The sequence below is a fragment of the Benincasa hispida genome, chromosome 8 (assembly GCF_027475165.1).
Source record: "Benincasa hispida cultivar pf3 chromosome 8, pf3_genome.v1.1, whole genome shotgun sequence".
In the NCBI taxonomy this organism is placed as follows: domain Eukaryota; kingdom Viridiplantae; phylum Streptophyta; class Magnoliopsida; order Cucurbitales; family Cucurbitaceae; genus Benincasa; species Benincasa hispida.
Window position 1 is genome coordinate 53,350,405 of NC_143485.1, and position 26,954 is coordinate 53,377,358.

At 37.0% G+C, this 26,954-nt stretch overlaps 3 protein-coding genes across 3 annotated transcripts; 2 read left to right on the plus strand and 1 right to left on the minus strand.

Moving 5' to 3' along the window:
* Positions 1–464: 464 nt before the first annotated feature.
* Positions 465–1,739, plus strand: LOC120082438 (antimicrobial ginkbilobin-2-like protein). The gene is made up of 2 exons (XM_039037605.2): positions 465–1,254; positions 1,349–1,739. The coding sequence occupies exons 1-2, from the start codon at positions 498–500 to the stop codon at positions 1,429–1,431; spliced, it is 840 nt and encodes a 279-aa protein (XP_038893533.1). The 5' UTR covers positions 465–497; the 3' UTR covers positions 1,432–1,739.
* A 14,497-nt stretch (positions 1,740–16,236) lies between these two features.
* Positions 16,237–18,137, minus strand: LOC120084109 (cysteine-rich receptor-like protein kinase 29). The gene is made up of 6 exons (XM_090316817.1): positions 18,086–18,137; positions 17,361–17,492; positions 17,138–17,256; positions 16,837–16,989; positions 16,462–16,652; positions 16,237–16,330 (listed from the first exon to the last, which is right to left on the minus strand). Exons 1-6 carry the CDS (start codon positions 18,135–18,137, stop codon positions 16,237–16,239), a joined length of 741 nt encoding a protein of 246 aa, XP_090172943.1.
* Positions 18,138–25,785: 7,648 nt separating this feature from the next.
* On the plus strand, positions 25,786–26,395 carry LOC120084110 (uncharacterized). Its single transcript, XM_039040011.1, has 3 exons — positions 25,786–26,041; positions 26,099–26,109; positions 26,204–26,395. The coding sequence occupies exons 1-3, from the start codon at positions 25,786–25,788 to the stop codon at positions 26,393–26,395; spliced, it is 459 nt and encodes a 152-aa protein (XP_038895939.1).
* Positions 26,396–26,954: the final 559 nt, after the last annotated feature.

Below are 26,954 nucleotides of genomic sequence, written 5' to 3' on the forward strand. Positions count from 1 at the left end.
AATATCGATAAGATAGAAACGTCTTGGCATATAATAAAAAATTTTGATCTTATAGAGTAACTCAACTGATTTAAAATAAATATTATTGACCAAGAGGTTGGAGGTTTGTAACCTGTGATTCACCTCTTATGCTATGCCAAACCTATAGTTTCATGAAAACACTTTTCCTTTCTCATCCATGAACAATGAAATGTCAATCTTAGGCACTTGAGTTTACTGATCTTGCCTCCTGAAAATATGTAAAGGCCACTATCATTTGCCAAATTAGGATGAAATTGGAGTTGACTTTTAGCAAAGTTGCTTTTAATTTAATTATCCATTCAGCAATCATAGAAATGAAGTTGACTTTTGTGCACAAAAAACAACTAATAGAAAAAAAAAAGGCTGACCTTTTTTTTTTTTTTTTTTTTAATGAGTGTTCTTAAATCTTAACCAGGTGCTAAAACTTCAACTCCATATCAAGTTCAAGCTTGAGAGGAAAATACCATCCGAATGAAATGGAAGCATTCAAATTCATGTCAATCTTGTATATATCTGCAACTTTACTGTTAATAATATTTGGTTCTTTCGTTTGCTGTGCTGATATGAACATGAATTGTGGCCAACAGTGTTCTAAATCTGATAACTTTACAGCTGAGAACGATTTCAAGGCCAATCTGAAGAATCTTTTGGACCATCTGGCTGAAAATGGGCCTCTTTTCAGAGGTTTTTACAGCACTTCCATTGGAGAGAGTTCGAACCAAATCTTTGGTCTTGTACAATGCAGAGGTGACATTTCTGCAATCAACTGTGGTAGTTGTATAAGAAACTCCTCTGCTTTTGCCCTTTCGGAGTGTCCTGAGAGCAAAGATGTTATAATTTGGTTTACATGGTGTTTTCTTAGGTATTCCACTGATAACTTCATTGGTGTTTTGGGTCAAACTTCTGTGGCTATTTTTAATGACACTAATTATGATGACCCATCTTTGGTTTCAAATGGTTTGTCTTTAATGAGTGGATTGGCTTCCTCTGCCCCTAATCAAAATTTGATGTTTCAAACTGATGTGTTGGATGCTGGGTTGAGAGGGAAGAGATATGGGATGGCTCAGTGTACTAGAGATATCAGTGGGAGTGATTGTGCTCAGTGCCTCAACTCTCAATTGGATGCCTTCAGGACAACCATTGGGAGTAAGAAAGATTGGGAAGTTTATGGATTCAATTGCTTTATGTGGTATCATGATCATCAGTTTTACTTCAATGTTTCAACAAGTGCAGGTGAGTTCAGAGTTTGTGTTTTTAATTAATGGATTTTCTTGTTTGAGTTGTTGGCAAGAACACACTGTAAAAAGAGTTTCATTTTGTAATGCAGGTGGAAGATGGCCTTTTCCAGATGGTGGCAGAACAATGTTCATTTCTCTTGCAGTGTTAATGATGCTTCTGATGATTCTCTAGCTGCTGAAAGTTGGGATATTTTTTATTTGATGGAAGTCTTGAATCTGCAACTTGAAGACTTTCCTTTTCCTTGGTTTTTCCTTTTCATTTTGTATTCTTTATCATAAATCCTACTTGTATTTAACTTGCAAATCTAACTAAAGTCATCTCTCTAAGTAGGGGAAGCTTCTTTTATTTCTTTTCCTGTGTTTTTTCTTTTCTGGCTACGGTCTTGGTCTTGGTTACAACCTATTGTTTTCGGTTGTCGAAACCGATGTGAACATTTAGTTTTAGCTATGTAACTTGGTGAGAAGATGATGTTTGTGTTACTTTGCTACAATGCAGTAAGTTTAGGACCAACTCTTAGCAACAATATACATTTTTGCAGTGTAGAAACTGGTAACCCTCTGATATGAGTGCTAAACTAATGAGAAATTGAAGGATGCAAGAAATGAGAATCAAAACCCATTTGCTAATTGGCATTACTGATAATAATGAGTCATAAAAACAATAAAAAACAAATTGGTAGAGCATATTTCTAGCTGTCATTCTTCTTATAATGCAAGAACACACTTGAATAAAGAATGCTGCTTGTTTTGGCCAAGAAAAAGTCTTCTGATTCTTGAAAATCTGTACACATGATTACACACACAAGTCAGTCTCAAAGCGTCATGAAGTTTCTTCGAGGCCCATCTCATTCCATCTCTATTGTTGACATAGAAGCAACACTAATTATTCTAGAAGCTTCTATTGAAGTATGCATAATAATAGACTTTTCTAGAATTAGGTTGAAATATATAAACATATATCTTAAAGAAAAAATCTAGAAATATCCTAGAGTTTCTTTAGACTCCAAGGAATTCTAGAATTCCTTTAGATAAGGATAATCTAAATATCTAGAATGTTTGTAGGATCCAAGAATAGCCTAGAAATTCCTTTTACTTGGGTTTCAGGAATCTCATGCTTATAAATAGAAGGTGTGACCCCATATATGAGCCAAGCAAAAGTTAGAAAGTTAGCAAAGAAAAGTGAGTGAGCATAGGAGAGTAAAAGAGTAATCTCTCAAGAGTGTCCAACTTTGTTCTTTCTTAAATAAAAGTTTATTTCCTTCAAGATTGTCTCTCTTCCTTTTGTGCCAATTTCTTCAACATCTATCACATGAGGATCAGACCTCTCTTATGAAGAACACATGTCTGATTTGGGGATCTGGTGAAAATAGGATTATTAACCTAGGGGTGTTTATGTAATTGTGTAGACCCCTAGGGTTTTCCACTGTCTATTTATACAGTGTGTCCCTATGTATTCAGTGTATCAGATTAAAAAGAATAAGAAAAAGTCTCTATATCGTGGTTTTTTCTTCCTGTACTAAGGTTTCCACGTAACTGTGTTGTTTTTCTCTTCCCAACTTTTATTTTTAACATGGTATCAGAGCTTGGGGACAAAACCCTAGCCATTATAGAAGAGAACCAACCACAGTCATCTTCTGCTGATGGATCTTCGAGTTTTGACATGAAAACTGCTATTCGAGCGGCTGTGAAGGAGTGCTTTCAAGCAGCCCTATCGGAGTTACTTTCTGCCGTCGTGTTGCAGTCGATGGAGAGCCACCGTCAGTAGGAACCACCACACCCGACAGAAGTGTCGATCGAGTTTCTCCATGCAGAATCCAACCGAACCCACGAAAGTCAGATAGATCCGGTCGTGATCGGGTACGTCCGCACTGAACCTAGGCAAACCAAGGATAGATAAATCCCGCGCCGTCACAGCCCTCTAGACTTTTGCAGACTTTCGCGCCGGTTGGTTTCGTGCCAGCCTGCTCTTCCACGACGGGTTCGTTCGTTCTGCAAGGAGTAGCGCCGAACAAGACCAGTGTAGATCCGGTTACGACAGCTTTTGTAGATCCGGTTCATTCATTTTTTGCCCTAAGTATGTTCGACCAACGACTAGACGGCGGCCATCTTGAGCAGTCCAGCCTGCTGGGATCTTCACATATGCCGGCGACCTCTCAGCCGGCGACCACCTTCTAGCCGGCGACATCTTTTCAGTCGACAGTGGTGGCCCCGTTTCTAGCGGCTTGTAGTTCGGTCCATTACCCAGACGATGTGAGACAATGGTTGGCTTATCTACAACAATATATTTCAGATTTGGATACGATGTTTGGTACAAATCTCCAACCGATTCAACCAGTTTATTCAGAGAATCTGGTAAACTCGTTCCCTGTTTTGCCAAATGTTTCTTATTTATCTGGTTCAATGGGCAATTCTGCAGGATTTCTGGTAGGGGGAAAATTAAATGGCCAGAATTATTTCTCTTGGTACCAATCAATCTGAATGGCCTTGGAAGGGCGTCACAAATTTGGGTACTTGACAGGTGAAATTCCAAAGCCAACCCTAGGTGATCCATAAGAACGACTCTGGAAAGAAGAAGACTCGTTGTTATGTTCTGTTTTGGTGAATAGTATGGAAACTCAAATAAGAAGACCACTACTATATGCTGCAATTGCCAAGGATATCTGGGAGGCATCACAAGATTTATATTAAAAAAGACAGAATGCCTCTCGTTTATATACACTCCACAAATAGGTCCATGAATGTAAACAAGGATCCATGGATGTTACTTCTTATTTTAACAAACTATCAATGTTGTGGCAAGAGATGGACCTGTGTCGAGAGATTGTTTGGAACTGTGCACAAGATGGGGCCCAATACTTGAAAATCGAACAGGCAGACCATGTTTATATATTCTTGGCTGGATTAAATCCTAAATTTGATGGTGTCCGTAGTCGGATATTGGGCCAACGCCCGACTCCTTCACTCAGAGAAGTCTGTTCTGAAATATGGCTGGAAGAGGATCGGTGTGTGCCATGAATAATCCCATTCCTACAACTGATGCAGCCGCCTTCGTCGCAAATTCATCGAGTGCTAATGGCGATAAAAAATCCCCACCTGTGTGTGAACATTGTAAGAAGCTCTGGCACACAAAAGACCAATGTCGAAAATTGCATGGGAAACCTCCAAATAGCAGGCGACGACAGTCTCATGACAAATCTAATACCGGTGCCCTGGTAAGTGACTTAACAGATGAACAGGCTCAGAAACAGTCTTCCATTGATAGTAAGAACAACTTGAGTACAGTTGGGGTGAGTGCTATTGCACAGTCAAGTAATTTCCTTTCAAATGGTAAAAAATCATGGATTATGGACTCAAGGGCCACAGATCATCTTACGAGTTCTTCAGAATTGTTTATGTTATATAACCCAAGTGCTGGAAATGAGCGTATTCGCATTGCAGACGAGTCTTTTGCCCCTGTTATAGGGAAAGGCCATATCTCCTAATTTGATGGTTTAATTTTGTATGATACTTTACATGTGCCTTAAATCACTTATAATCTATTGTCTATTAGTAAAATTACAAGGGATTTGAAGTGTAAGGCAATTTTCTCACCGGATTCCGTTTTGTTCTAGGATCTGAAATCAGGGATGACGATTGACATTGTCTGGCATGATAGGGGACTCTACGTCCTTTCTGAAGAAGCTTCCTCTAGAGATAATCATCAAATTGGGTTTATGTCGTTAAATTTTTTTGTTTCTGAAAATGATTTTATGTCGTGGCATTTTTGTTTAGGACATCCAAAATTTTAATATATGAAGTATTTGTTTCTGCACTTATTTCGCAATGTTAATACTTCTTCTTTAAATTGTGATATGTGTATTCGTGCCAAGCAAAGTCGTGTTTCGTTCCGGTCCCAGCCTTACAAACCCTCAGTCCTTTTTACCTTGTTCATAGTGATGTATGGGGCCCCTTGCCCGTTACCACTTCCACTGGAAAACGGTGGTTTGTCACATTTATAGACGATCACACCCACCTTACCTGGGTCTTCCTCCTCACTGACAAATTTGAGGTGTCATCTATTTTCCAACAATTTTATACAACTGTTGAAACTCAGTTCAAAACAAATATTGGAATTTTACGAAGTGATAATAGACGGGAATTCTTCAATGCTTCCTTCAGGGATTTTCTTGTTTCTAAGTGTATTGTCCACCAGAGCTCATGTGCTTACACTCCGCAACAAAATGGAGTTGCTGAACGGAAAAATCGTCATCTGGTTAAAGTAGCCCGGTCTCTTATGTTATTTGCCACTCTTCCATCATACCTATGAGGGGATGCAGTTCTCACTGCTGCCCATCTCATTAATCGGATGCCCTCTCGTATTCTTCATTTTCATACTTCTTTAGAACTGTTTAAAGAGTCCTTACCAATCACTCGGTTAATCTCCGATGTTTCTTTTCGGGTTTTTGGTTGTGTTGCCTTTGTTCATTCCCATGGTCCAAACCGCATAAAATTTACTCGTACTCAGAAGTGTGTATTTGTTGGATATCCACTTCATCAACATGGATATAAGTGCTATCACCCGTTATCTCGTAAGTACTATGTCTCCATGGATGTCACCTTCTTTGAGGATCAGTCATTTTTCCCTGTTAGTCATCTTTAGGGGGAGAACATGAATGAAGAGAATAACTGGTCATCTTATGCTATTCCCTTAGAGTCAGCTTCCATTCAAACCTTGTCTAAACCTAGTTCTGAGCATAACAGTCTGGTCCTTCCTAACAACTAAGTACCTTGGAAAACTTATTATAGGAAGAATTTCAGGAAGGAAACAGTGTCACCTGTCGAACCAGAACTGTCAGCTCCAGTGCATGAGTCAGACCCACCATCAGGTCCAGGTACGTATATAAATGATGTTGATGTATGTATGGAGACTGATGAAGGCAGGTAAGACAAGGGAGAAGGAAGCAGTAATACTAAAAGAGTGACAGAAGGGGAAACTGTAGAGAATGAAATGATTCTTGCTAATGATGATGTAGAGGATACTATGGAAGTTTTTGATACAAAAATTGTCGATCATGGTGAAGAGCCTGGAGAGTTGAAAGAACGTGATGCATCACTTGATCTTCCTATAGCTCTGAGGAAAGACACTCATTCATGTACTAAATACCCTATGCATAGTTACATGATGTATAGTAATCTGGCATCCGAGTTCAAAGCATTCACTACTAGTTTGTGAAGGATCTCATACCGAGAGTTCCATGAACGTGTTCAGATCACTCCGATTTCACAGTGAATGAAACACAATAGATATACATTCAATACATACAGTTATGCACATAAAATTAATCATCGGCATGCTCATAACACAAAACAATAATAGGGAAAGGGTTCATACCAGTTAAAGACTCTCTTCGCACTTTTGAACCCAATGCAGCGGAAACCCTCCGACAGATCTACCAACACCCGACAGATATGTCGGCTGCAACAGCACGATCAACGCGAACACGAATACCGCAATGGGGATGACACCACCACTAATGAGCCCCGAGTATTCTCGGAGTGAAAACCCAAAGGGTAGGCTTTGGTGAATTTGGTAGAGGACGGAGGAATAACGAGTCGTGTAGGCGATAAGCAAGTGGGAGAGAAACGATGCTATCGTATAGCAGAAGTGTTTATCGCACAGAGAAGCTACATGATCGTGTAGGATTTTCTGAACGATTGTTTAGGAAAAGGTATACGATCGTTTAGCTAAATCAGCACACTATACGATCGTTTAGAGAAGTTATCCGATCGTCTAGGCGACAGTGTGCGATCGTTTAGGCGCGAGGTATACGATCGTTTAGACGGAGAACCCTATCGCATAGGCTCTCAATCGATCATTTTGAATCACCAACGCACGCTTCACGAATTCTTTTGGGTGATTGAACGACTACCGATTACACGATTAAAAATGAAAACTTTTTTCATTTTTTACCCATCGGTTACTATAACCAACATTGCCCACTACCTACGTCCGAATGTGGAAAAATGATTAATTATCATATAATTAATCAATTGACTAATTAATAAATATAATCATATTATATTTATATCCTATAGTTTGATATCACATATCTACTATAGTATTTTCTCTTCTACTTGATATAAATCATATTTATATCTAATTTCCTCCAAAATAATGTATCTCATATATTTGCTAATTATATCATATATAATTAACCAGTCCAATTATATCATATATAATCGAACTTCCTCTTGTCAATTTGAACATTTCAAATTAACCAAAATACTGGTTCTCGACTTTTATCTAAGCTACCCAGGGGACCTAATGAACTTGTGGCTCGAAGCTCCAACGGTACATGAATAGCTGACTAAACTCTTTAGCCACGAGATCCACCATCCGTTAACTGTCAATGATTCTACTAAAGACCAACCAGCTGAACTCTTCTTACCACAGATATATTTCTGTGTCCATTGGATATAACCAATTATGAGTACGATGAACCTTCATAGATGCTCGTAAGTACAGCTGGACAAAATTACCATTATGCCCCTATAGTTACATCTCACTCCTTAAGTACCACTGATTCCTCTAATGAACAATACAACATAGTCTAACTATGTGTGAACACCTTTGGGCAAAGAGAAGGTGTGTGGCACCACATCGTTCAATCCCCGGAATCAGCCCTTAAGGGAGCCATCTATCTACTTACCCCTGCCTCGGGGAAAGAGTGAATTCCATCTTGTGTAGTTGAGTTCCCAGCTCCCAAATCAGATGAATCCCCAAAATGGTAGGTTTAAATCGGCGACCTGGCCACTCGCAACCATACAAATCAAAGGACCACCCTCAATGGCAGGAGTTTCCAACTCACTCAGGATTGAGGTCATGTTATCTATGGTCATCCTAGTGAAGTGAAGTCTCTATCATGAACGGTGTTATATAACGAGACGTTAAAACTTTGTGGTCAGATCTTATACAAACTCTTTGTATAGGACGCCCCCGTTCGCATGTCTCTAACACGAATGATCAGGATCAAACCATCTATGACAAGTCGCAACACTCATGACCATTCCACAAAGCGGGCCGCGTCCGTAGCTTTACCAGGATAAGGTTTCCCTCCTTTATCCATATACTATAGACCATTTTGGTTATCACTCAAGACATGATCCACTTGTATGTCACCACATACATGCTTCAGTCACATATAGATAACCAGGGATTTTATGTTTATTGGTTTGTGGTAAAGAAAATAAAATAAATAACCGAGCAAAACAATAAGATGTGAAGTAAACATCATATACTAACAATCACAGGTGTTCGTATATACTATTTACAAACTACAGAACACAAGACTTTAGGGCATCAACCCCAACAATCTCCCACTTGTCCTAAAGCGAAGTGGGGTGTACAAAACAAATTTAGTCTAAAACAATAAACTAGGTACTTAAAAGCCTAGTACAATAAAATCTCCCACTTGCCCTAGTTCAGCCGCGGGCGATCTTGTAGACCTATGCTCCGTAGGTGACCCTCAAACACTGTAGCCATGAGAGCCTTTGTAAACGGGTCAGCAACATTAAAATGGCCTGGGTTAGACTGATCCGTCTCATCTCCTCAGCCTCTTGAGGTGTCTAAGGACTCCATGCCTGAACAAAAGTAGGCCCTTCCGAGAGTCCTGCATTGAGTACTTGAGCAACAACTTGTCAATGTACAATGCTTGAGACAGTGCTAGCACTTTGTTCTTACGATCTCAAAAGATCTGGATTCCTAGAACAAACTAAGCCTCTCCCAAATCTTTCATTTGGAATTGGGTCACTAGCCAGTTCTTAACTGCAGTCAGTAGACCTACATCATTCCCAATGAGTAGGATATCGTCTACATATAACACTAAGAAGATTACTGAAGCATTGATGATCTTCTTGTAACACAAGGTTCATCATCGTTTTGGTCAAAGCCATACGACTTGATCACAACATCAAATCGTATATTCCAAGATCGATACGCCTGTTTCAATCCATAAATGAACCGATTTAGTTTGCAAACCTTTTGCTCTTGACCTTGGGCTATGAATCCCTCGGGTTGCACCATGTAAATGGTCTCCTCAAGATTGCCATTCAGAAAGGCCGTCTTGACATCCATTTTCCAGATCTCATAATTATAATAAGTTGCAATGGACAAGAGGATGCAGATAAACTTTAACATGGCAACAGACGAGAAAGTCTCTTCATAGTCGACTCCCTCTACCTGGGTATAACCCTTTGCCACAAGTTGAGCCTTGAAGGTCTGTACCTTCCCATCAGCACCCTGTTTGCACTTGTATATCCATTTATAACCTATAGGGCGAACCCCATCAGGCTGGTCTATAAGATCCCATACTGAGTTGAAGTACATCGACTCCATCTCGAGATCCATGGCCTTGACCCATTCATCCTGGTCAACATCCTCCATTGTCTTCTTATAAGACAACGGATCCTCAACGTCGCCATCTGCTATCATTGCAAGGATTTCTGTGAAACCCAGATAGCGAACGGATGGGTTCGCAACTTGATGCTTGATTTTATGATGTGGATTATGGATGATATGCGATGATGAGATTGCATTGAGCACTCAAGTTTTTTTAACGGAATCCAAGTGTAAATTTGATGACGGGAAATTAGAAGTCAAATTACTCAAAAACTAAAATCTCTTGGATGTGGTATGTGATGCATATTCTTAAGGTATGCGTTGTCAGTCATGCGTCGATGGTCATGCGTTGGAATGAATATGCACCAACAAATGTATGCGACGACATGCGTCTTGTCACAAGTTTTCTTGTGCTTACGCCAAGTATAACGCGAACGTAAGTTTCTCGGGTAATCTGAGGTCGAACTCAGGGACTTGTAACTATATGTATGCAGTAATGTGCATGCGACGGTTTAAATAAAAGAATGGAAGGGAGGTTACTAAGTTAATCCTACTCCTACTCCTATTTAACAGACAACGTAATGGGAATATGCATGAGAGGTAGAGATACGACAACACTTGACATAAAACAAATGAATGGGAAAATAGATAAAATGCAGAGATGATTTCATTGCAACCCTTAAGAGTGACCGTAAGGGCAACCTTAGTCAATGCAAGCCATGCAATCATGCTACACACACGTGAACCTAACTCTAGGACGTATGCGGTGTATCTGCGATATTATCGAGAAGCCTATGCTTACCTAGACCTCCATAACCAGCTCACTAGCTCTCACAGCATTAGCATGGTTGCAGCATAACCCCTTATCCTACTACCTGGACGCATGCAAATCCACTCTGTAGGGTGCATACGCTGTGTGAAGCAAATAGAGCTTATCTCCAAGATCCCCATTCTTGCCTATGCGTTCCAATCTACTCTCCCGAGTCTTAGATTTGTGTTTTAGACTACTCTCCCAAGTATGCGTAAATGATGAATGAAGCGCTCATAGGACAAGGTAACCACATGAACTTTGCTGACCTAAGATTGTTACTATCCCTAGTGAACAATACATACATTGCTTAATGCGACCAACCACTTACCCTCCCAGGCAGTTGATTCTTGCTGACTTTACTCATAGACAAGTAATACATTAGCCTATAGATAGGCGTTTCCACAACTTCACACTAAGTAAATAAGGTTACTCACACAACGCACACCTCTCGGTAGGTTGCTATATGCTTCATATCCGTAATCCACATGACTAAGTATGCAATACCCAAGCAATCTCACTAAGTGTGCAATGAAAGTAAAGATGCTAAGCAAAGAAGATGGAGATGGAGTCGAAGGAAACAGCGAAATGCATTGAAAACAAATTGTATTAATTCCTTAATAACAAAATGTCATACAATACAACATAAGAAAAGAAAAGGAAATGAAATGACCGGCTGGAAGCAAAGACTTGCTTCTAGCGAATGTGCGTCGAGGCTGTCGGTGGTGCCATGGATGGGCCGAGGAGCTGACTCTCTTGAGATCTAGCTCCGGTCGAAGGCTCTGGTCATCACTCGGAATGGATAAAGGAGGTGAAGAACTCTCAGTTTCCTCTCACGCATTTTGTCTGGATCATAAGGATCCGCCCTAGGCGAACCTCAGGCGAAAACCTTGGAAGATTTGAATTTCTGCTCATTGGCTTCTATTTATAGAGCTTAGATCGTCGACAACATTAATTGGACTGCTCTAAGTCTGACATTTGGTGCATTAGTCCTTTCTGAACCTCTGCCACTAACAGGGTGGTAGGTGAAATGTCAACATCATCTATTGGTTTTTCACGAGGTAGATGCGTTGATGCGTTCATTCCACCAACCTTGCGTTGATCCCATTATTATGTGTTATCGTGTAGCCGCAATCATTTAATGTCGCATTCGCTTAATACCGCAACTCTACACGACGACCGCAACGCTAGCCGAGCGCAATTCCCATGTGATGGACGCATATGGCTGATTACCGCAACATCCATGCGTTGATTGACGCATTCGGCCTTGCGATGGAGTGTTTCTCTGCATGCGGTCGTCTACGTGGTGGTCTAGTTTTTGCGTTTGCGTCCACTTCCTGTTTTAGCTACAAAAATAGAACATTGAATGCATAATAACGCAAAATAACGGGTTAACTGAGATTCAACATGCTAATCGACGCAAACTCGTTTTCTCGTGAATTCCTATCATGATTGACGCATATTCTACCTAACAACCTTCATAATTCTAAGTAAAAGGCCTAAGATGACATGCATTTCTACATGTCATCAAAATTCCACTGAGTTTCTTGGTAAGTCTAGGGTCGAATTCAGGGACTTGTGAAAACAGGTTGCGTTGATAATTTTTAGGAAAACCTTGCGGTAACCAAATAAATAAATAGTTGATGGTTTGTTGTTAATTGCGTTAATGAAAAATAAATAAATGTGGCGGAGTTTGAAAAGAGCAGGTAAACGGAAGATACGATGAGTATGCAGTGAACGGGTTGAGAAAGGTTTCGACTAACACTTCCTAGGATGCGTTCATACTTTGTGATCATGTAACATGCATACAATAGTAAACCATCTCTAGATGCGAATGCTACAGCTTCTAATGAAAGAACGCATGCGATATATCCAATAAGTCGGACCTACACATAAGCCTCTATTCTCATTTGGTAGAGGACAGAGGAACAACGAGTCGTGTAGGCGATAAGTAAGTGGGAGAGAAAACGATGCTATCGTATAGCAGAAATGCTTATCGCATAGAGAAGGTACACGATTGTGTAGGATTTGCTGAATGGTCGTTTAGGAAAAGGTATACGATCGTTTAGCTAAATCGACACACTATACGATCGTTTAGAGAAGCTATCCGATCTTCTAGACGATAGTGTGCGATCGTTTAGATAGAGAATGCTATCGCATAGGCTCTCAAGCGATCGTTTTGAATCACCAACGTGCGCTTTATGAATTCTTTTCGGCGATTGAACGACTACTGATTGCACGATTCAAAATGAAAACTTTTTTCATTTTTAACCCATTGGTTACCATAACCAACGCTGCCCATTACCCACATCCGAACGTGGAAAAATGATTAATTATCATATAATTATTCAATTAATTAATTAATAAATATAACCATATTATATTTATATCCTATAGTTTGATATCACATATCTACTATAGTATTTTCTCCTCTACTTGATATAAATCATATTTATAACTAATTTCCTCCAAAATAATGTATCTCATACATTTGCTAATTATATCATATATAATTAACCAGTCCAATTATATCATATATAATCGAACTACCTCTTGTCAATTTGAACATTTCAAATTAACCAAAATACTGGTTCTCGACTTTTATCTAAGCTACCCAGGGGACCTAATGGACCTGTGGCTCGAAGCTCCAACGGTACATGAATAGCTGACTAAACTCTTTAGCCACGAGATCCACCATCCATTAACTGTCAGTGATTCTAATAAAGACCAACCAACTGAACTCTTCTTACCACAGATATATTTCTGTTTCCATCGGATATAACCAATTATGAGTACGATGACTTTTCATAGATGCTCGTAAGTACAGCTGGACAAAATTACCGTTATGCCCCTATAGTTACATCTCACTCCTTAAGTACCACTGATTCCTCTAATGAACAATACAACATAGTCCAACTATGTGTGAACACCTCTTGGGTAAAGAGAAGGTGTGTGGCGCCACATCGTTCAATCCCCGGAATCAGCCCCTGGGAGCCATCTATCTACTTACCCCTGCCTCGGGGAAGGAGTGAATTCCATCTTGTGTAGTTGAGTTCCCAGCTCCCAAATCAGACGAATCTCCAAAATGGTAGGTTTGAATCGGTGACCTGACCACTCGCACCCATACAAATTAAAGGATTGCCCTTAATAGCAGAAGTTCCTAACTCACTCAAGATTGAGGTCATGTTACCTATGGTCATCCTAGTGAAGTGAAGTCTCTGTCATGAACGGTGTTATATAACGAGACGTTAATACTTTGTGGTCAGGTCTTATACAAAATCTTTGTATAGGACGCCCCCGCTCGCATGTCTCCAACACGAATGATCAAGATCAGACCATCTGTGACAAGTCACAACACTTGTGACCATTCCACAAAGCGGGCTGCGTTTGTAGCGTTACCAGGATAAGATTTCCCTTATTTATCCATAACTACAAACCATTTTGGTTATCATTCAAGACATGATCCACTTGTACGTCACCACATACATGCTTGAATCACATACAGATAACCAGGGATTTTATGTTTATTGGTTTGTGGTAAAGCAAATAAAACAAATAACCGAGCAAAATAACAAGATGTGAAGTAAATATCATATATTAACAATCACAAGTGTTCGTATATAGTGTTTACAAACTACAGGACATGAGACTTTAGGGCATGAACCCCAACAGTTTGGACACTGAGGTGGTTCGAAATAACATAAGTGTTGCAATGAAAAAACCAGAATGGCGGTCTGTTATGGAAGAAATGAGAGCTCTCGAGAAGAATGGAACTTGGGAACAGGTGGCTTTGCCTGAAGGGCACAAGACAGTTGGATGTAAATGGGTGTTTACTATCAAATGCAAGTCAAATGGGATGATTGACCGGTACAAGGCTAGACTCGTTGCAAGAGGCTTTACTCAGACCTATGGAGTAGATTATTCTGAAACTTTTTCTCCTGTGGCTAAAGTTAACACTATCAAGTGCTCTTGTCAGTAGCTGTAAATAAAGATTGGTTCCTACACCAACTTGATGTTAAAAATGCTTTTTTGAATGAGGAACTTGAAGAGGAAGTCTACATGAGTCCCCCTCCTGGGTTCGAGAGTCAATTCAAATAAGGTGTGTAGATTGAGGAAGTCATTATACAGATTGAAACAGTTTCCAAGGGCCTGATTTGACAAGTTCACAACTTTTGTGAAAACATAGGGGCATGTTCAAGGGCATTCTGATCACATTCTTTTTATAAAAAGATCGACATCAGGAAAGATAGTTGTTCTTATTGTCTACGTTGATGACATTATTTTATCTAGGGATGATAATGCAGAGATCATGAAGCTCAAAACATAGATGGCCCGAGAATTTGAAATTAAAGACCTTGGGAAGCTAAGATACTTTATGGGAATGGAAGTGACTCGCTCAAAAGAAGGTATATCAGCTTCTCAACGAAAATATACTCCGAACTTACTAAAGGAAATAGGCATGACTGGATGTAAACCCGTTGACACACCAGTAGAGTATAATGCGAAGCTTAGTGATAAGAATGATAGAATTCCTATTAACAAAGAAAGATATCAGCGATTGGTCGGGAAGTTGATCTACTTGTCTCACACAAGACCAGATATTTTGTATGCAGTAAGTGTTGTCAGTCAATTCATGCAAGTTCCATGTGAGGATCATATGACAGCAGCTGAACATATCCTTCGGTACCTGAAAGGAACTCCTGGAAAAGGTCCAATGTTTAGAAAGACTGATAAACGATCTGTTGAAGCCTACACTGATTCTGACTGAGCAAGGTCTGTTGTTGATAGAAAATTAATATCTGAGTACTGTATGTTTGTTTGAGGTATTCTAGTCACCTGGAGAAGTAAGAAACAAGGAGTTTTTGCTAGAAGTAGTGCTGAGGCTGAGTATAGGGCCATGAGTCTGGGGATTTGTGAAGAAATTTGGTTGAAGAATGTATTATCAGATCTCCAGCAAGATAATGAGCTTCCAATGAAATTGTTTTGTGACAATAAAGCTGCCATAAGTATTGCAAATAACCCAGTTCAACATGACAAAACTAAACACGTAGAGATAGACAGACACTTCATTAAGGAGAGGTTGGGTAGTGGAAACATATGCATTACTTATATTCCTTCAAATCAACAAGTTGTTGATGTTCTTACAAAAGGGTTACTGAGACAAAACTTTGATTATTGTGTAAGCAAGTTAGGTCTTGTCGATATTTATGCTCCAACTTGAGGGGGAGTGTTGAAAATATGATTATTAACCTAGGGGCGTTTATGTAATTGTGTAGACCCCTAGGGTTTCCTACTGTTTATTTATATAGTGTGTCCCCATATATTCAGTGTATCAGATAAAAAAGAATAAGAAAAAGTCTCTATATCGTGATTTTTTCTCCCTGTACTAGGGTTTCTACGTAATTGTATTGTTTTTCTTTTCCCTACTTTTATTTTTAATAGGATCCAATTCATGTAATGACCTAGTGGAGAATGTATTGGTAGAGTGATTTTGTCACTATTAAGCATGAGAAGCACAGTTTCCATACTTGGCGTGTCAGCTTTATTTTCTTGAGCACGAAGCAACCCAATGTTGATACATTTCATTATTTCATTAGTTGGGCCACCTCTCAATATGGGATCTACAACATTTAGTGTTGTTCCTGCCCTCTAGTTTCTCCATGCCTACACCAATTCATCGCAATGAACATTAGTTTTTTGATCATTGAAACTGAGTATTGTAATTTAATGATATGTTTATACTTACATAGCTTATAAGCTCATCTAAGTTCTCTTCATAGAAAGAGTTGTTTCTACCTGTCACAATCTCCAAAACTACCACACTGAAACATGTTCGACTTGTTTGAAAATGCTCCGGCTATTGCATATTCTGGAGTCATGTATCCCCTGAATTTGGACGTTTGTGAGAATAATTAGATGGTTAGAGGAAAGATAATAAAGTATGAAGAATATTAATGATACTATGCTTCATAGAATTAAGAATATGCTGATGAGTTTCTTCCCCTATTTATACTTACTGACTTGTATTTCTTAGTGCACGAGGTCGAAACATCTTTACCATGCAAAACTCAGAAATTTTAGGATTCATTTCTGGATCTAATAAAATATTTGTAGCTTTGAGATCTTGATAGACAACTTTAATTTGAGAATCTTGACGAAGATAAACAAGGCCTCTAACAATGTCTCCAATGATTTTGTAGCGTGTCCCCTGTCCAAATCTTGACCTTTCAATGGATCTAAGTATGAAAACAATGAGATTTATTAGGGCAGGACACAATGCACTCAGACTAAAGAGAGCTTTGAAGTATGCAAAGAGAGAAGAAAAGAAACATACCAAATATGAATTTATCAAGACTCAAGTTTTTCAGAAACTCAAACATGAGAATGCTTACGTTTTTGTGGAGGCAGAAACCAAGAAACCGAACTAAATTCGGGTGTTGAAGTTTAGCCAGTAACAGGACTTGATTCTTAAACTCACTATCTCCTTCCATGCAGTGATGGTCGAGCCTTTTCACTGCTATTACTTGTTCATTAACAAGGCTTCCCTGTCAAAAGAATACACAAAAACATAATGAGTTGTTACCTGCAAGAGACTCTGCATTATTCAGTACTGTTAAGAAGCAAAAGAAAGAAAGAAATCCAAGAATTTCCAACCCACTGGAAATGCTAAATTTCCTCACAAAACTTGTAAACAGCTCCATATTCAACTCTTCCAATATAATTTTCATCCGAGAAGTCATCTGTTGCAGTTCTTATAGTACTGATGTCAAATGCCAAAGTTTCCAAGTCTGCAGAGTCATCCACTTGTAAACCTGTAGAACAAGTTAATGTGTAAATTTAACTCATTTCCATGTTCTTTCTTCAAAAGATAACACAAAAATTGAATTGCTTATATCCTTTTGGAATGGATTCTTACTTGCAATTCCATCCTTTTGTTTTCTTGCTCTTAAAAAGACTAACATGCTGACAATTAATACCACAAGTACAACAACCACAACCACTGGCAGAACTATAATGACAACAGTCTTCAATCTCTTGGACTCCTTTTCTGCGGAGTTAGATGTACAACTTAAGCAAAAAGATTCCCATAAATTATGCAGTAAGGGATGTAAACATTAAATTGTTTCGTTTGCCCAATAAAGCTAAGTTGTATTCACATTTATGTTACTCATCTATCTATGAACATAGCTGACATTGTTAACGGACGATGTAAATAGGTATCTCGATTCTCTAGTATTAGATTTTTTTTTTTCTTTATTTGTCGATTCCACAAAGTTGAAAAACCTCTTAAATCACCAATGGATCCAAAAGCTTAAGTGCAAGGACTTGAACACAAGATAACCTAAACTAATCTGCTATGATTCCATCTTAAATCAACGGTTGACCCAAAAACTTAAACTAGTGGATAGATTTAAACACCGATTAATTAGTCTCTCTTTTTTTCTAATGAAGTTTTATTTTTGAAAGAATCTTGGTAATAGATCAGGGTAAGATTTCCCATTAGTCAACTATGTTTTGTATTTGAATGATATAAACTACTATTCATATAAGAATATGTAGAAAATTTGCCATGAGGGGAAATTTAGGAATATAATATTGCAAATATGTCACCCGCTGTTTATATTTTGCCCACAATGGAACCGGCTTCATCTTCTTCCCTTCCTTTCTTCTCCAACCCCGCCGACCCTGCCATCCCACCTCAAAAATTATTTTGCACATATGATTTTTTTTCCTAAAAAAAAATTAGTCTGACTTAGGTATATCATATATCATTTAATTGATATACTTTTATACTAATGTGATGGTTTTAATTAGAGTTTTAATAACATCTAATTTTGAGTAATAATGAACCATTAACTCCAACTTCGAAGAGATACCTAATTAAATATATCAGGAGTATATCAATTATAAATCAAGTTTCGAGTAAATAGTATGTCAACATTATATCGAATATCAAACAACTTTCAAGTACAATAATAGATGTTAAACAACTTACATGTATATCAATAGTCTATTCGCCGTATCTTATTACATATCAATTTCTAAGTGTATCAACATTATATTAGCACTATATCAAAATACATATCAAACAAGTTTCAAGAATGTCAAGAGTATATCAACAATACTCTTGAAATTTCAACGACTTTCAAGTAAAACGTAATATGTGTGTTTATTCTATAATCATGATATTCCAAGTATATTGGTAGTATATATTGGATTTTAAGATATGAGTTATAGCCACCTATTTTGTACGGCTTAATTTTGGTTACATTACCTTCATTTTCATTTACTCTTTTCCTCTAATTTATTTATTTTATTCCTTTTGTCTTTTCTTAGAGAACTAATTGATGAGATAATATTGAAAATGAGGATAATTGTTGATCCAACTGTTTTTTGGGTAATAAAATCAAATTTTCTCACTTTTCATCTACATTTTGGGTTATTTACATTTGGAGAAACAATTCAAATTCAAAATCTAAGGCAAAACGAGTTCGTAAAAAAATATGATAAGGCTTTGGCCTTAATAAACCATGTTTCCCAACAAACAAAGATAGTGAAAGAAGAGGAAAAAAAACTTAGTTATTATACCACCTTCTACCGCGAAGGAAAAAAAAAACCTCTACAAGAAAAAAAAAGGCTACAAAGTTTAAACTAGAAAAATACAAAGAGAAATCAGGAAGATTTCCAAGGTTAGTTGAAGGTTGCATACGGTAGAGTAAACGTCCTAAGGATCCGTGCCTTAAGCAACGAGCTCCATTCTCCTTCTCTCTAGAGTTGAAGGAGCTAAAGCAACCTTCAAGTTAAGAAAAGCTTACAAAATTTCCCTTTTTAACCTTTGTCTTCTTCAAATCTATAAAAAAGATGGTAAAGGTATTATGATTTGCTTTATTTTTTTTAATGTTTTTTTGTTTTATACCTTATCTTATTATTATTATTATTATTATTATTTTCCATTATCCTTTTATAATTATATCCTATTTACAACTTAATTATGTTATATTATTTTATTGTTTAATTTTTCTCGTTTTTATGTCCATACTCATGCCTTAAATCTATGATATACTCTTATGATTGTCATTAACAGTTAGCCATTCATGTTTATGTTCATCTATATAGATTCTTATTATTTGTTATTATTCTTATTATTTTTTCCGATTTGCCCTTTTCCCATTTCCATTTTTTCTTTCCTTACATCTTTTAATCTCCGCTACTATTATTTATTTTATTTTGTTTGTGTTTTTTCTAAAAAAAGAAGTAGAAGAAGTATGTGTATATTGTTGTTTTGAGAGAACAAAAAGAAAAATAAACAAATAAAAATAAGAATTAAGAAAAAGAAATTTACCTTAGGGACCGTTTGGATTGTAGATATTGTTTCATGATTGTGGATATTAAATGTCTGGAATTTAAACGTATGAATTTTAAATGTCTGAGATAATTAATATGTGTGTTTGGATTTGTAGGATTATTTATATCTAGAAGTTAAATGAATGTGTTTGATTTACCAATTTTATATATAGAAACTAAAACTAAATAATTATTTAATCAAATGTAATAGAACAAGTAAGGTAGTTATAATTAAATTTAGGAAATTGTAATGATTGTTATTTTTAGTATAAATAACTAATTATGTAGCATTTTCTAAAACTAATTGCAAATTTAGCAGATTTGGGGAAGATTGGTTCATATTTTGTTTTTATTCTTAAAATGACATTCATTTTAAATGGAAAATCAAAATATCTAGCGCAATTTGGAGGATCCTTCGTATTTTATTTTTCATGTACATCTTATTCATTCTCCGTGGGATTCTCTCTTCTTGCAATCGCATGTGCATTGGGTGATCTCTCTTCGTCTTCTTTTAAACTTCATCATTAATAGTATTAAAAATGTGATATCTTGTCCCGCTTAATTCGAGATTGTTCTTACATTCTTATGTTTCTATTTGAGTATTTTGTAGGTTTCGAGCACATTAAGGGTAGAATTGGGGGTTAGTGACGGAAAGGAGCTAAAACAGGATAAAATGGAGCTAAATTGCATCAACCGGGAAGAAAGAATGAAGAATTATGATTTTTCCCATGCCTTCACAATGCCACATGCTTTATGGTGCCATGCTCGGCGTCCTAAAGGCAAAATTCCCTTTATTCACAAAAAGCACATAGTGCCGCAGCGCTCCAAACCTCATCGCATGTATCCATCCATCAATCCTGCAGTGTCATCACGATTTCTATAAAAAGAAAATTAGCCACCTAGGTCAAATGATCTTCGATTCTAGCTAATTTAACCACGATTTCTTTCTATTTTCTTCATCTTTTGGGTTTTTTTAATGTATCTAAATAAATCCTTTGTGTCCGTGATGTCAATTATGAGCTAAGGTAATCGTTTCTAGCTTGAGTTTTTAGGAGTTTTCCCAATGTTCATATATTTTTGAGTTTTCAAACTAAATTCTATCTTGTACAGTTGGTTCAATTCTATTCTTATTTAGATCATGATTATATTCTTGTATGCTTGAGGATTTTATTATCATTGCTTTGATAATATATGATTCGTGACACTTTATTGTATGTTAATTCCAAGAAGCAATAGGTTAGGCTAGCTTGCGAATCAAATTAGATAAGTATTGTTCTAATCAACTTAGGATTGAATCAAATGAATGTTTAATTAGGCACTTGAAAACTAAACATTCCACCTAACATGCCTTAAATCTTAACGCAATAAGGACAATAGGAGTTTGTATGCTTTCCATCAATTTGAGTTGGTGCAGTTACTTGTTTAGGACAATTTAGTTAGCTTTTCTAATTGAGTTGGTTAGGTGTACGCAATTAATTAATTTTGGTGATGAGAACTCAATGCTTGAATACTTTGAATAGGGAAAACTCCTATGCAACCCAAGCTAGAGATTTTCATATAATCTATTAAATCTTTAATTTTTGCAATTTATTCTTTTGCAAATCAATCAACTTCCAAACCTTCCTCACCTTCCCCTCCCCCCCCCCCATTACACTCGAGTTGCAAACCATTTATTTGAGAAATTCGAAGGTTCCTTGTGTTCGACCTGGTCTTGCCACTAAGACTACTTAGTAGTTGAAATGCTAGATTAAAAATATAAATATCATTTGATTGTCTGAAAGCCTCAACAAATTTCTGTTCATCAAATTGGCCCCGTTGCTAGGGAGCCATGAAATTTCTCTTTTAGAGGGTTTACAGTTCTTTGTTTGTTCTTATTTTTTTTTCTTTCCTTGTATGACCTGATCCTCCCAGGATTGAAATTCTTTGTTATATTTTGCAGAGCTTGGTAGGGAGAAGAGGTGACGTAGAAAAGAAACTAGAGAACGAAGAGCCAAAGAAGAGCAAATTTGTGCAGAAGGCATATTGGAAGAAGAGAATTTAGAAGAAGAAGAGGAGATGATGGGCCAACCAAAGCCAGAACGTACATTAAGGGATGTTGTTGCCCCTAATTGACCAGCACCCCTTCTGCATCAGATATCCTGAGGTTACAGGTAACTTTGAGCTTAAGTCTAGATTGATTCACTTATTACCTATTTTCTATGCTTTAGTAGAAGAGGACCCACATAAGCACTTAAAGGAGTTCCATATTATGTGTGGCAGTATGAGATGTCATGGTGTTACAGAGGAGTAGATGAATTTGAGGGCCTTCCCATTTTCCCTCAAGGAAGATGCCAAGTACTGGCTTTACTACCTTTTTATTGGATCAGTGACCTCTTGGGTTGAGATGAAGAAGTAACTTTTGGAGAAATGTTTTCCTGCCTCTAGAGCTACATGGATTAGGAAGAAGATTTATGGAATCACCCAGTTTGGTAGGGAGCACTGTACGAGTATTAGAAGCACTTCGAGCACCTCTATGACAGCTTTCTGCATCATCAAATCTCTAATGCACTTCTAATAAAATACTTGTATGAAGGGCTTGTCATTGATGATAGAAGCACCATTGATGCAGCTACAAGAGAAGCCCTAGTTAATAAGACCCTTTTAGAGGCTAGGGTACTCATCTCCACCATGACAAAAAATGCCCAGTAGTTTGGGACGTGAGATCATATCTCTCATTCTTCTAAATCTTCACAAAATATAAGTGAACTTAGAGTTGAAATTGCTGAATTATCTACTCTTGTGAAACAGGTTTGTTTTGCAAAGGCTCAACAAGCTCAAGAGCTAGTAGTTGAGGTGAAGTATGTTGGGAATTCCAGGTGGACGGATGTACAACTACAACCGTTGAGGTAATCAGGGAAACCATGGCCAAAACAAATCAAGTATGCCCTCAGAGGACATGGTTAAGAGCTTGGCAGAGTCCACCTTGCAAATCAAGTAAAACCATGAGTAGTTTCAATAGACCACTGCTATTCACATGTAGAGTATGACCATACAGATCTCCTAACTGGCTAACACAGTCAATAGATTGGACATTCAATATGGGAAGCCTCCTTCCCAACGCGTGTCCAATGTGCGTAATGTGAATGCCATCTCTACTGTGAGCTGCATTGAGAGCTCTTTGACACTTGTTTCTAAACCAGAGATTGAGCTAGTTGAGGTTGTGGATTCTGAGGATTTTGAAGAAAAGATTACATGTTCACCAAGAAGACATGGGGTAAGTTTTGATCCACCTTTTGATTTTGATTCTTACATACATGTATCTCCTTTTTCTAACAAATTTTCTGTTGCTAAAGAAGGTGTGTACAAGGAGGAAGTGCACTTTATGTAATCTTCTGGTGACAAGAACCCTACTGAAAAGAGCAATAAAATTTGGATTGAGGTCTCTACTAAGGAAAAGAAAGAAGAGATGATCAAACAAGAGTTGGCTTTGCCAAGTAATCTTCCTATTAAGCATGAAGACCTAAGTACATTTTCTGTGCCCTGTCTGATAGGCCCTAGAAAATTTGAGCATGATGTGTTAGATTTACGATCATCTATAAATGCTATACCTATTCCTATTTTCCATGATTTCTAGTCTCATATTCTGCACTTTGTTGACATTTTAGTATAGTTAGCTGACCTGTCTCTGATTATGCCATTAGGACTAGTTAAATATTTATTGATTAGAGTGAATGCCTATCTTTTCCTACTGATTTTTATGTGTTGGATGTGAATGCTTCTTCCCTTCCCTTTAATTTCTCAGTTTTTTTAGGGAACCCTTTCTTAAGATAGCTAAGGCTGTCATTGATGTAGAAAAAGGGTCGATGATTGATACTTCTATTCATGCTAATCTTATGTGTTCAAGTACTTTTCTTTTTCAGGATAATGGACAACAAGGGTTTTGGGTTTAGGGTTTAAGATTTAGGGTAAGTTGGGAGTGGGAGATGGTGGCTCGACAGTTTGTGATGAATATGGTTGATGAAGTCGAGTAAGGTCGAGCATTATGATCTTAAATAATTACACTACTTGGAAGCAACCAGGATTAATATTTTTTTAAATTGCTTTCTTAGTTTAGGCTTCCTTTTAGTTGTTTTTAATCTTTATTGAGCTTAATTCTCTTTGTTTCTCTTTATCCTTAGGCCTTTTTTTTTTCCGAATGAGAAGATGGAGAGAATTATTATCAGATGAACTAGATATTACAGTCATCCAATGTGCCAAATTTTAGGGAAGATTTATGTTTTCCTTTTATTTTGTTTTTTCTTTTCTACATCACATTGGGGACAATATTAGATTCTAAGTTAGGGGTGTGGGATGTCTGTGTTCTGGCTGAAGCCTTTGAGCATATGAGCTTGGGCTATTTGTGTATGTTTAATTGCATGTTTGCTCATGTTGTGTGGTTTGTTATTATGACTAGTTGATGATGAACTTCTTTGTGTTTTGACTTGTATGAAATGATATTTGAGATGAATAGTCATGATTTTTAGCCATTTTTAAAATTTTGCTTACTTTCCATGCATGCTTAAGTTCTTTGTCTCCTATATTAGGTCTCTCATGCTTAAAATTGCCTTACTTAACTTGTATTTTTGTTGTCACTCCAATAGGCCCCACTAATTAGATAGTGTCTTGCATGATAGGTTGTAATATAATACTGAGGAGTAAAAATGATTTATATGCTTGTTTAAAAAAATCAGTTGATTTATTGTTCCAATGAAAATAAAATATCATGAAAAAGAAAATGAACTTGTAATGTTATGCACGACTAGGGGTAGAAAAAGCTACCTTTACTGTGATTAGTTGGACACTCGTGAGAAAAGAGTGAGTATAGTTCCCTATAGTGATGTATGAAACCTTATCAATATATTATAAACTTTTAGGTTATTTCTTGAACATGATCCACTCATATGTCAACTAGATAAATGTTCAAGACTTCATGCAATAACCTTGATTTTTTCTATTAATGAAATTTAATATTGCATAATTAATCAACTAATAAATTATGAGGCTTTAGGGCATAAATTCCAACACATTAAACCCTGTCATTTTACATATGATTTTCATCATCAACTATCCTATTTTGAAACAAAATCAGTACGAACATAAATAAGAATTTTCATATATAACGATAAAATTGTTAATGTTCTTACAAAGAACTAAATACAAGGGAGATATCAAATGTCCCCAAATGAATAAATAAAATGAAACTAATAACAAAACTTGGTAAAATTTTTACAAAGAAACTAAATACAAGTTTTGATATGAGTAAGGACATTACAACAAGTTTTGTCACTAATCCAACATCAATCATAGCTTCGCCACTTCAGTAGATTCGTGCAAGACCTAGTAAAAATGCAATATTCCACCATCAATCAACCCGAAATAATTTTTAGTCAAAATAATTTTTAGTCAAAATAATTTTATCCGATCTCATATTCAACCAAAATCTAAGTTGTTTCTACTCGTAGAGATACCAAAAGATGATTGATGGACTACATGAAGTTTTTTGGTTTGAAGGAACCTAATCGTATAATTTATTTTCTCTAAACAGAACAATTGGTTAGCTCGAAAAATAATTAACCAACTAATATGAATACCACACCTTGTATCCATGAGATGAGTGTGAGTTTATGTGCTTTGGTTGCAAGTTTCCTATCTTTCGTTGTTGAGTGATTTCTTCTTCTCCTTGATTTTTCCACATAGTTCAAGCGAAAACTCTTCAGATAGATTGATCACAAATGCAAGGAAGTGGACAATCTGTCAAAGAGATAAAATACTTTATATAAATAACTTACAAAATATGAACTTTTGGGTTGAGTTAAGAAATCACTAGATGACATACTCTATCTAATTGCTCGTTAGTAAGTCTTAAAGAGTATTGGCACAAGAATAATAACTTCAATCTAAAGAAAAGTATATGTACCTTTGACAACAGAAAGTAAATTCTTAATAAAAAGCAAGTAAATAGTAAGTTCACGAAATACATGGGTCAAACTTCTGTTGCTACTTTTAATGACACCAATTATAATGACCCATCTTTGGCTTCAAATGGTTTGTCTCTAATGAGTGGATTGGCTTCCTCTGCTCCTCATCAAAATTTGATGTTTCAAACTGATGTTTTGGATGCTGGGTTGAGAGGGAAGAGATATGGGATGCCTCAGTGTACTAGAGATATCAGTGGGAGTGAGTGTGCTCAGTGCCTCAACTCTCAATTGGATGCCTTCAGGACAACCATTGGGAGTAAGAAAGATTAGGAAATATATGGATTCAATTTCTTTATGTTATCATGATCGTCAGTTTTACTTCAGGTGAGTTCAGTGTTTGTGTTTTTAATTAATGGATTTTCTTGTGTGAGTTGTTGGCAAGAACACAATGTAAAAAGAGTTTCTTTTTGTAATGCAGGTGGAAGATGGGCTTTCCATATGGTGGCCGAACAATTTTCGTTTCACTTGCAGTGTTAATGATGGTTCTGATGATAATCCTCTAGCTGCTCAGAGTTGGAACATTCTTTATTTGAGGATGGAAGTCTTGAATCTACGGCTTGAAGTATTTCCTTCTCCTATTGTTCTTATTAGAGAGAAAGAAGAGAATTGAACAAGTGTGTGTAATTTTATTCAATCGCTTCACATAAATACTAATGCTATATGCTAAAAATAGCTTAGTCGATAACAAACTCTATTAACTTCACAAAAATAGCAACTAACTCCAAATACAGGCACTAACAACTTTTCTAGGAACTAACACTTTGGACTAATTTAAGACATAGATTTGCACTTGAGTTACTAACATACTCCTCCTAACTCAAATCCAGCAAACATTTAGCTTGCTCTTAAGAGCTTGAAAACGACCAACACTAAAAGATTTAGTAAAAATATTTGCTATTTGCTCCTCTAAACTGCAATGAACCAACTACACTTCTCCTTCCTTTTGTATCTCTCTCAACATAATATTTTATCTTAAAGTACTTGGTTCTTCTATGAAAAACTGGATTCAAAGAAATAGCTAATGTTGCTAAATTATCCACCAACACCTTCACACTCTGTTCTTACTTTAAATGTAAGTCATGCATCAACTTCTTCAACCAAACAGCTTGGTTTACTACTGCGACAGCTACAATGAACTCCACTTCTGCAGTTGATTGTGAAGGGATTTG

Coding starts and splice junctions, on each gene's coding strand:
- LOC120084109 (XM_090316817.1), bottom strand. CDS start 18,137: ATGGCAGGGTCGGCGGGGTTGGAGAAGAAAGGAAGGGAAGAAGATGAA. Junction 16,990..17,137: donor GAAGAGTTGAATATGGAGCT/GTTTACAAGTTT, acceptor TTCTTTTGACAG/GGAAGCCTTGTTAATGAACA. Junction 16,331..16,461: donor GCACTAAGAAATACAAGTCA/GTAAGTATAAAT, acceptor GTCCAAATTCAG/GGGATACATGACTCCAGAAT.
- LOC120082438 (XM_039037605.2), top strand. CDS start 498: ATGGAAGCATTCAAATTCATGTCAATCTTGTATATATCTGCAACTTTA. Junction 1,255..1,348: donor CAATGTTTCAACAAGTGCAG/GTGAGTTCAGAG, acceptor TTTGTAATGCAG/GTGGAAGATGGCCTTTTCCA.
- LOC120084110 (XM_039040011.1), top strand. CDS start 25,786: ATGGGTCAAACTTCTGTTGCTACTTTTAATGACACCAATTATAATGAC.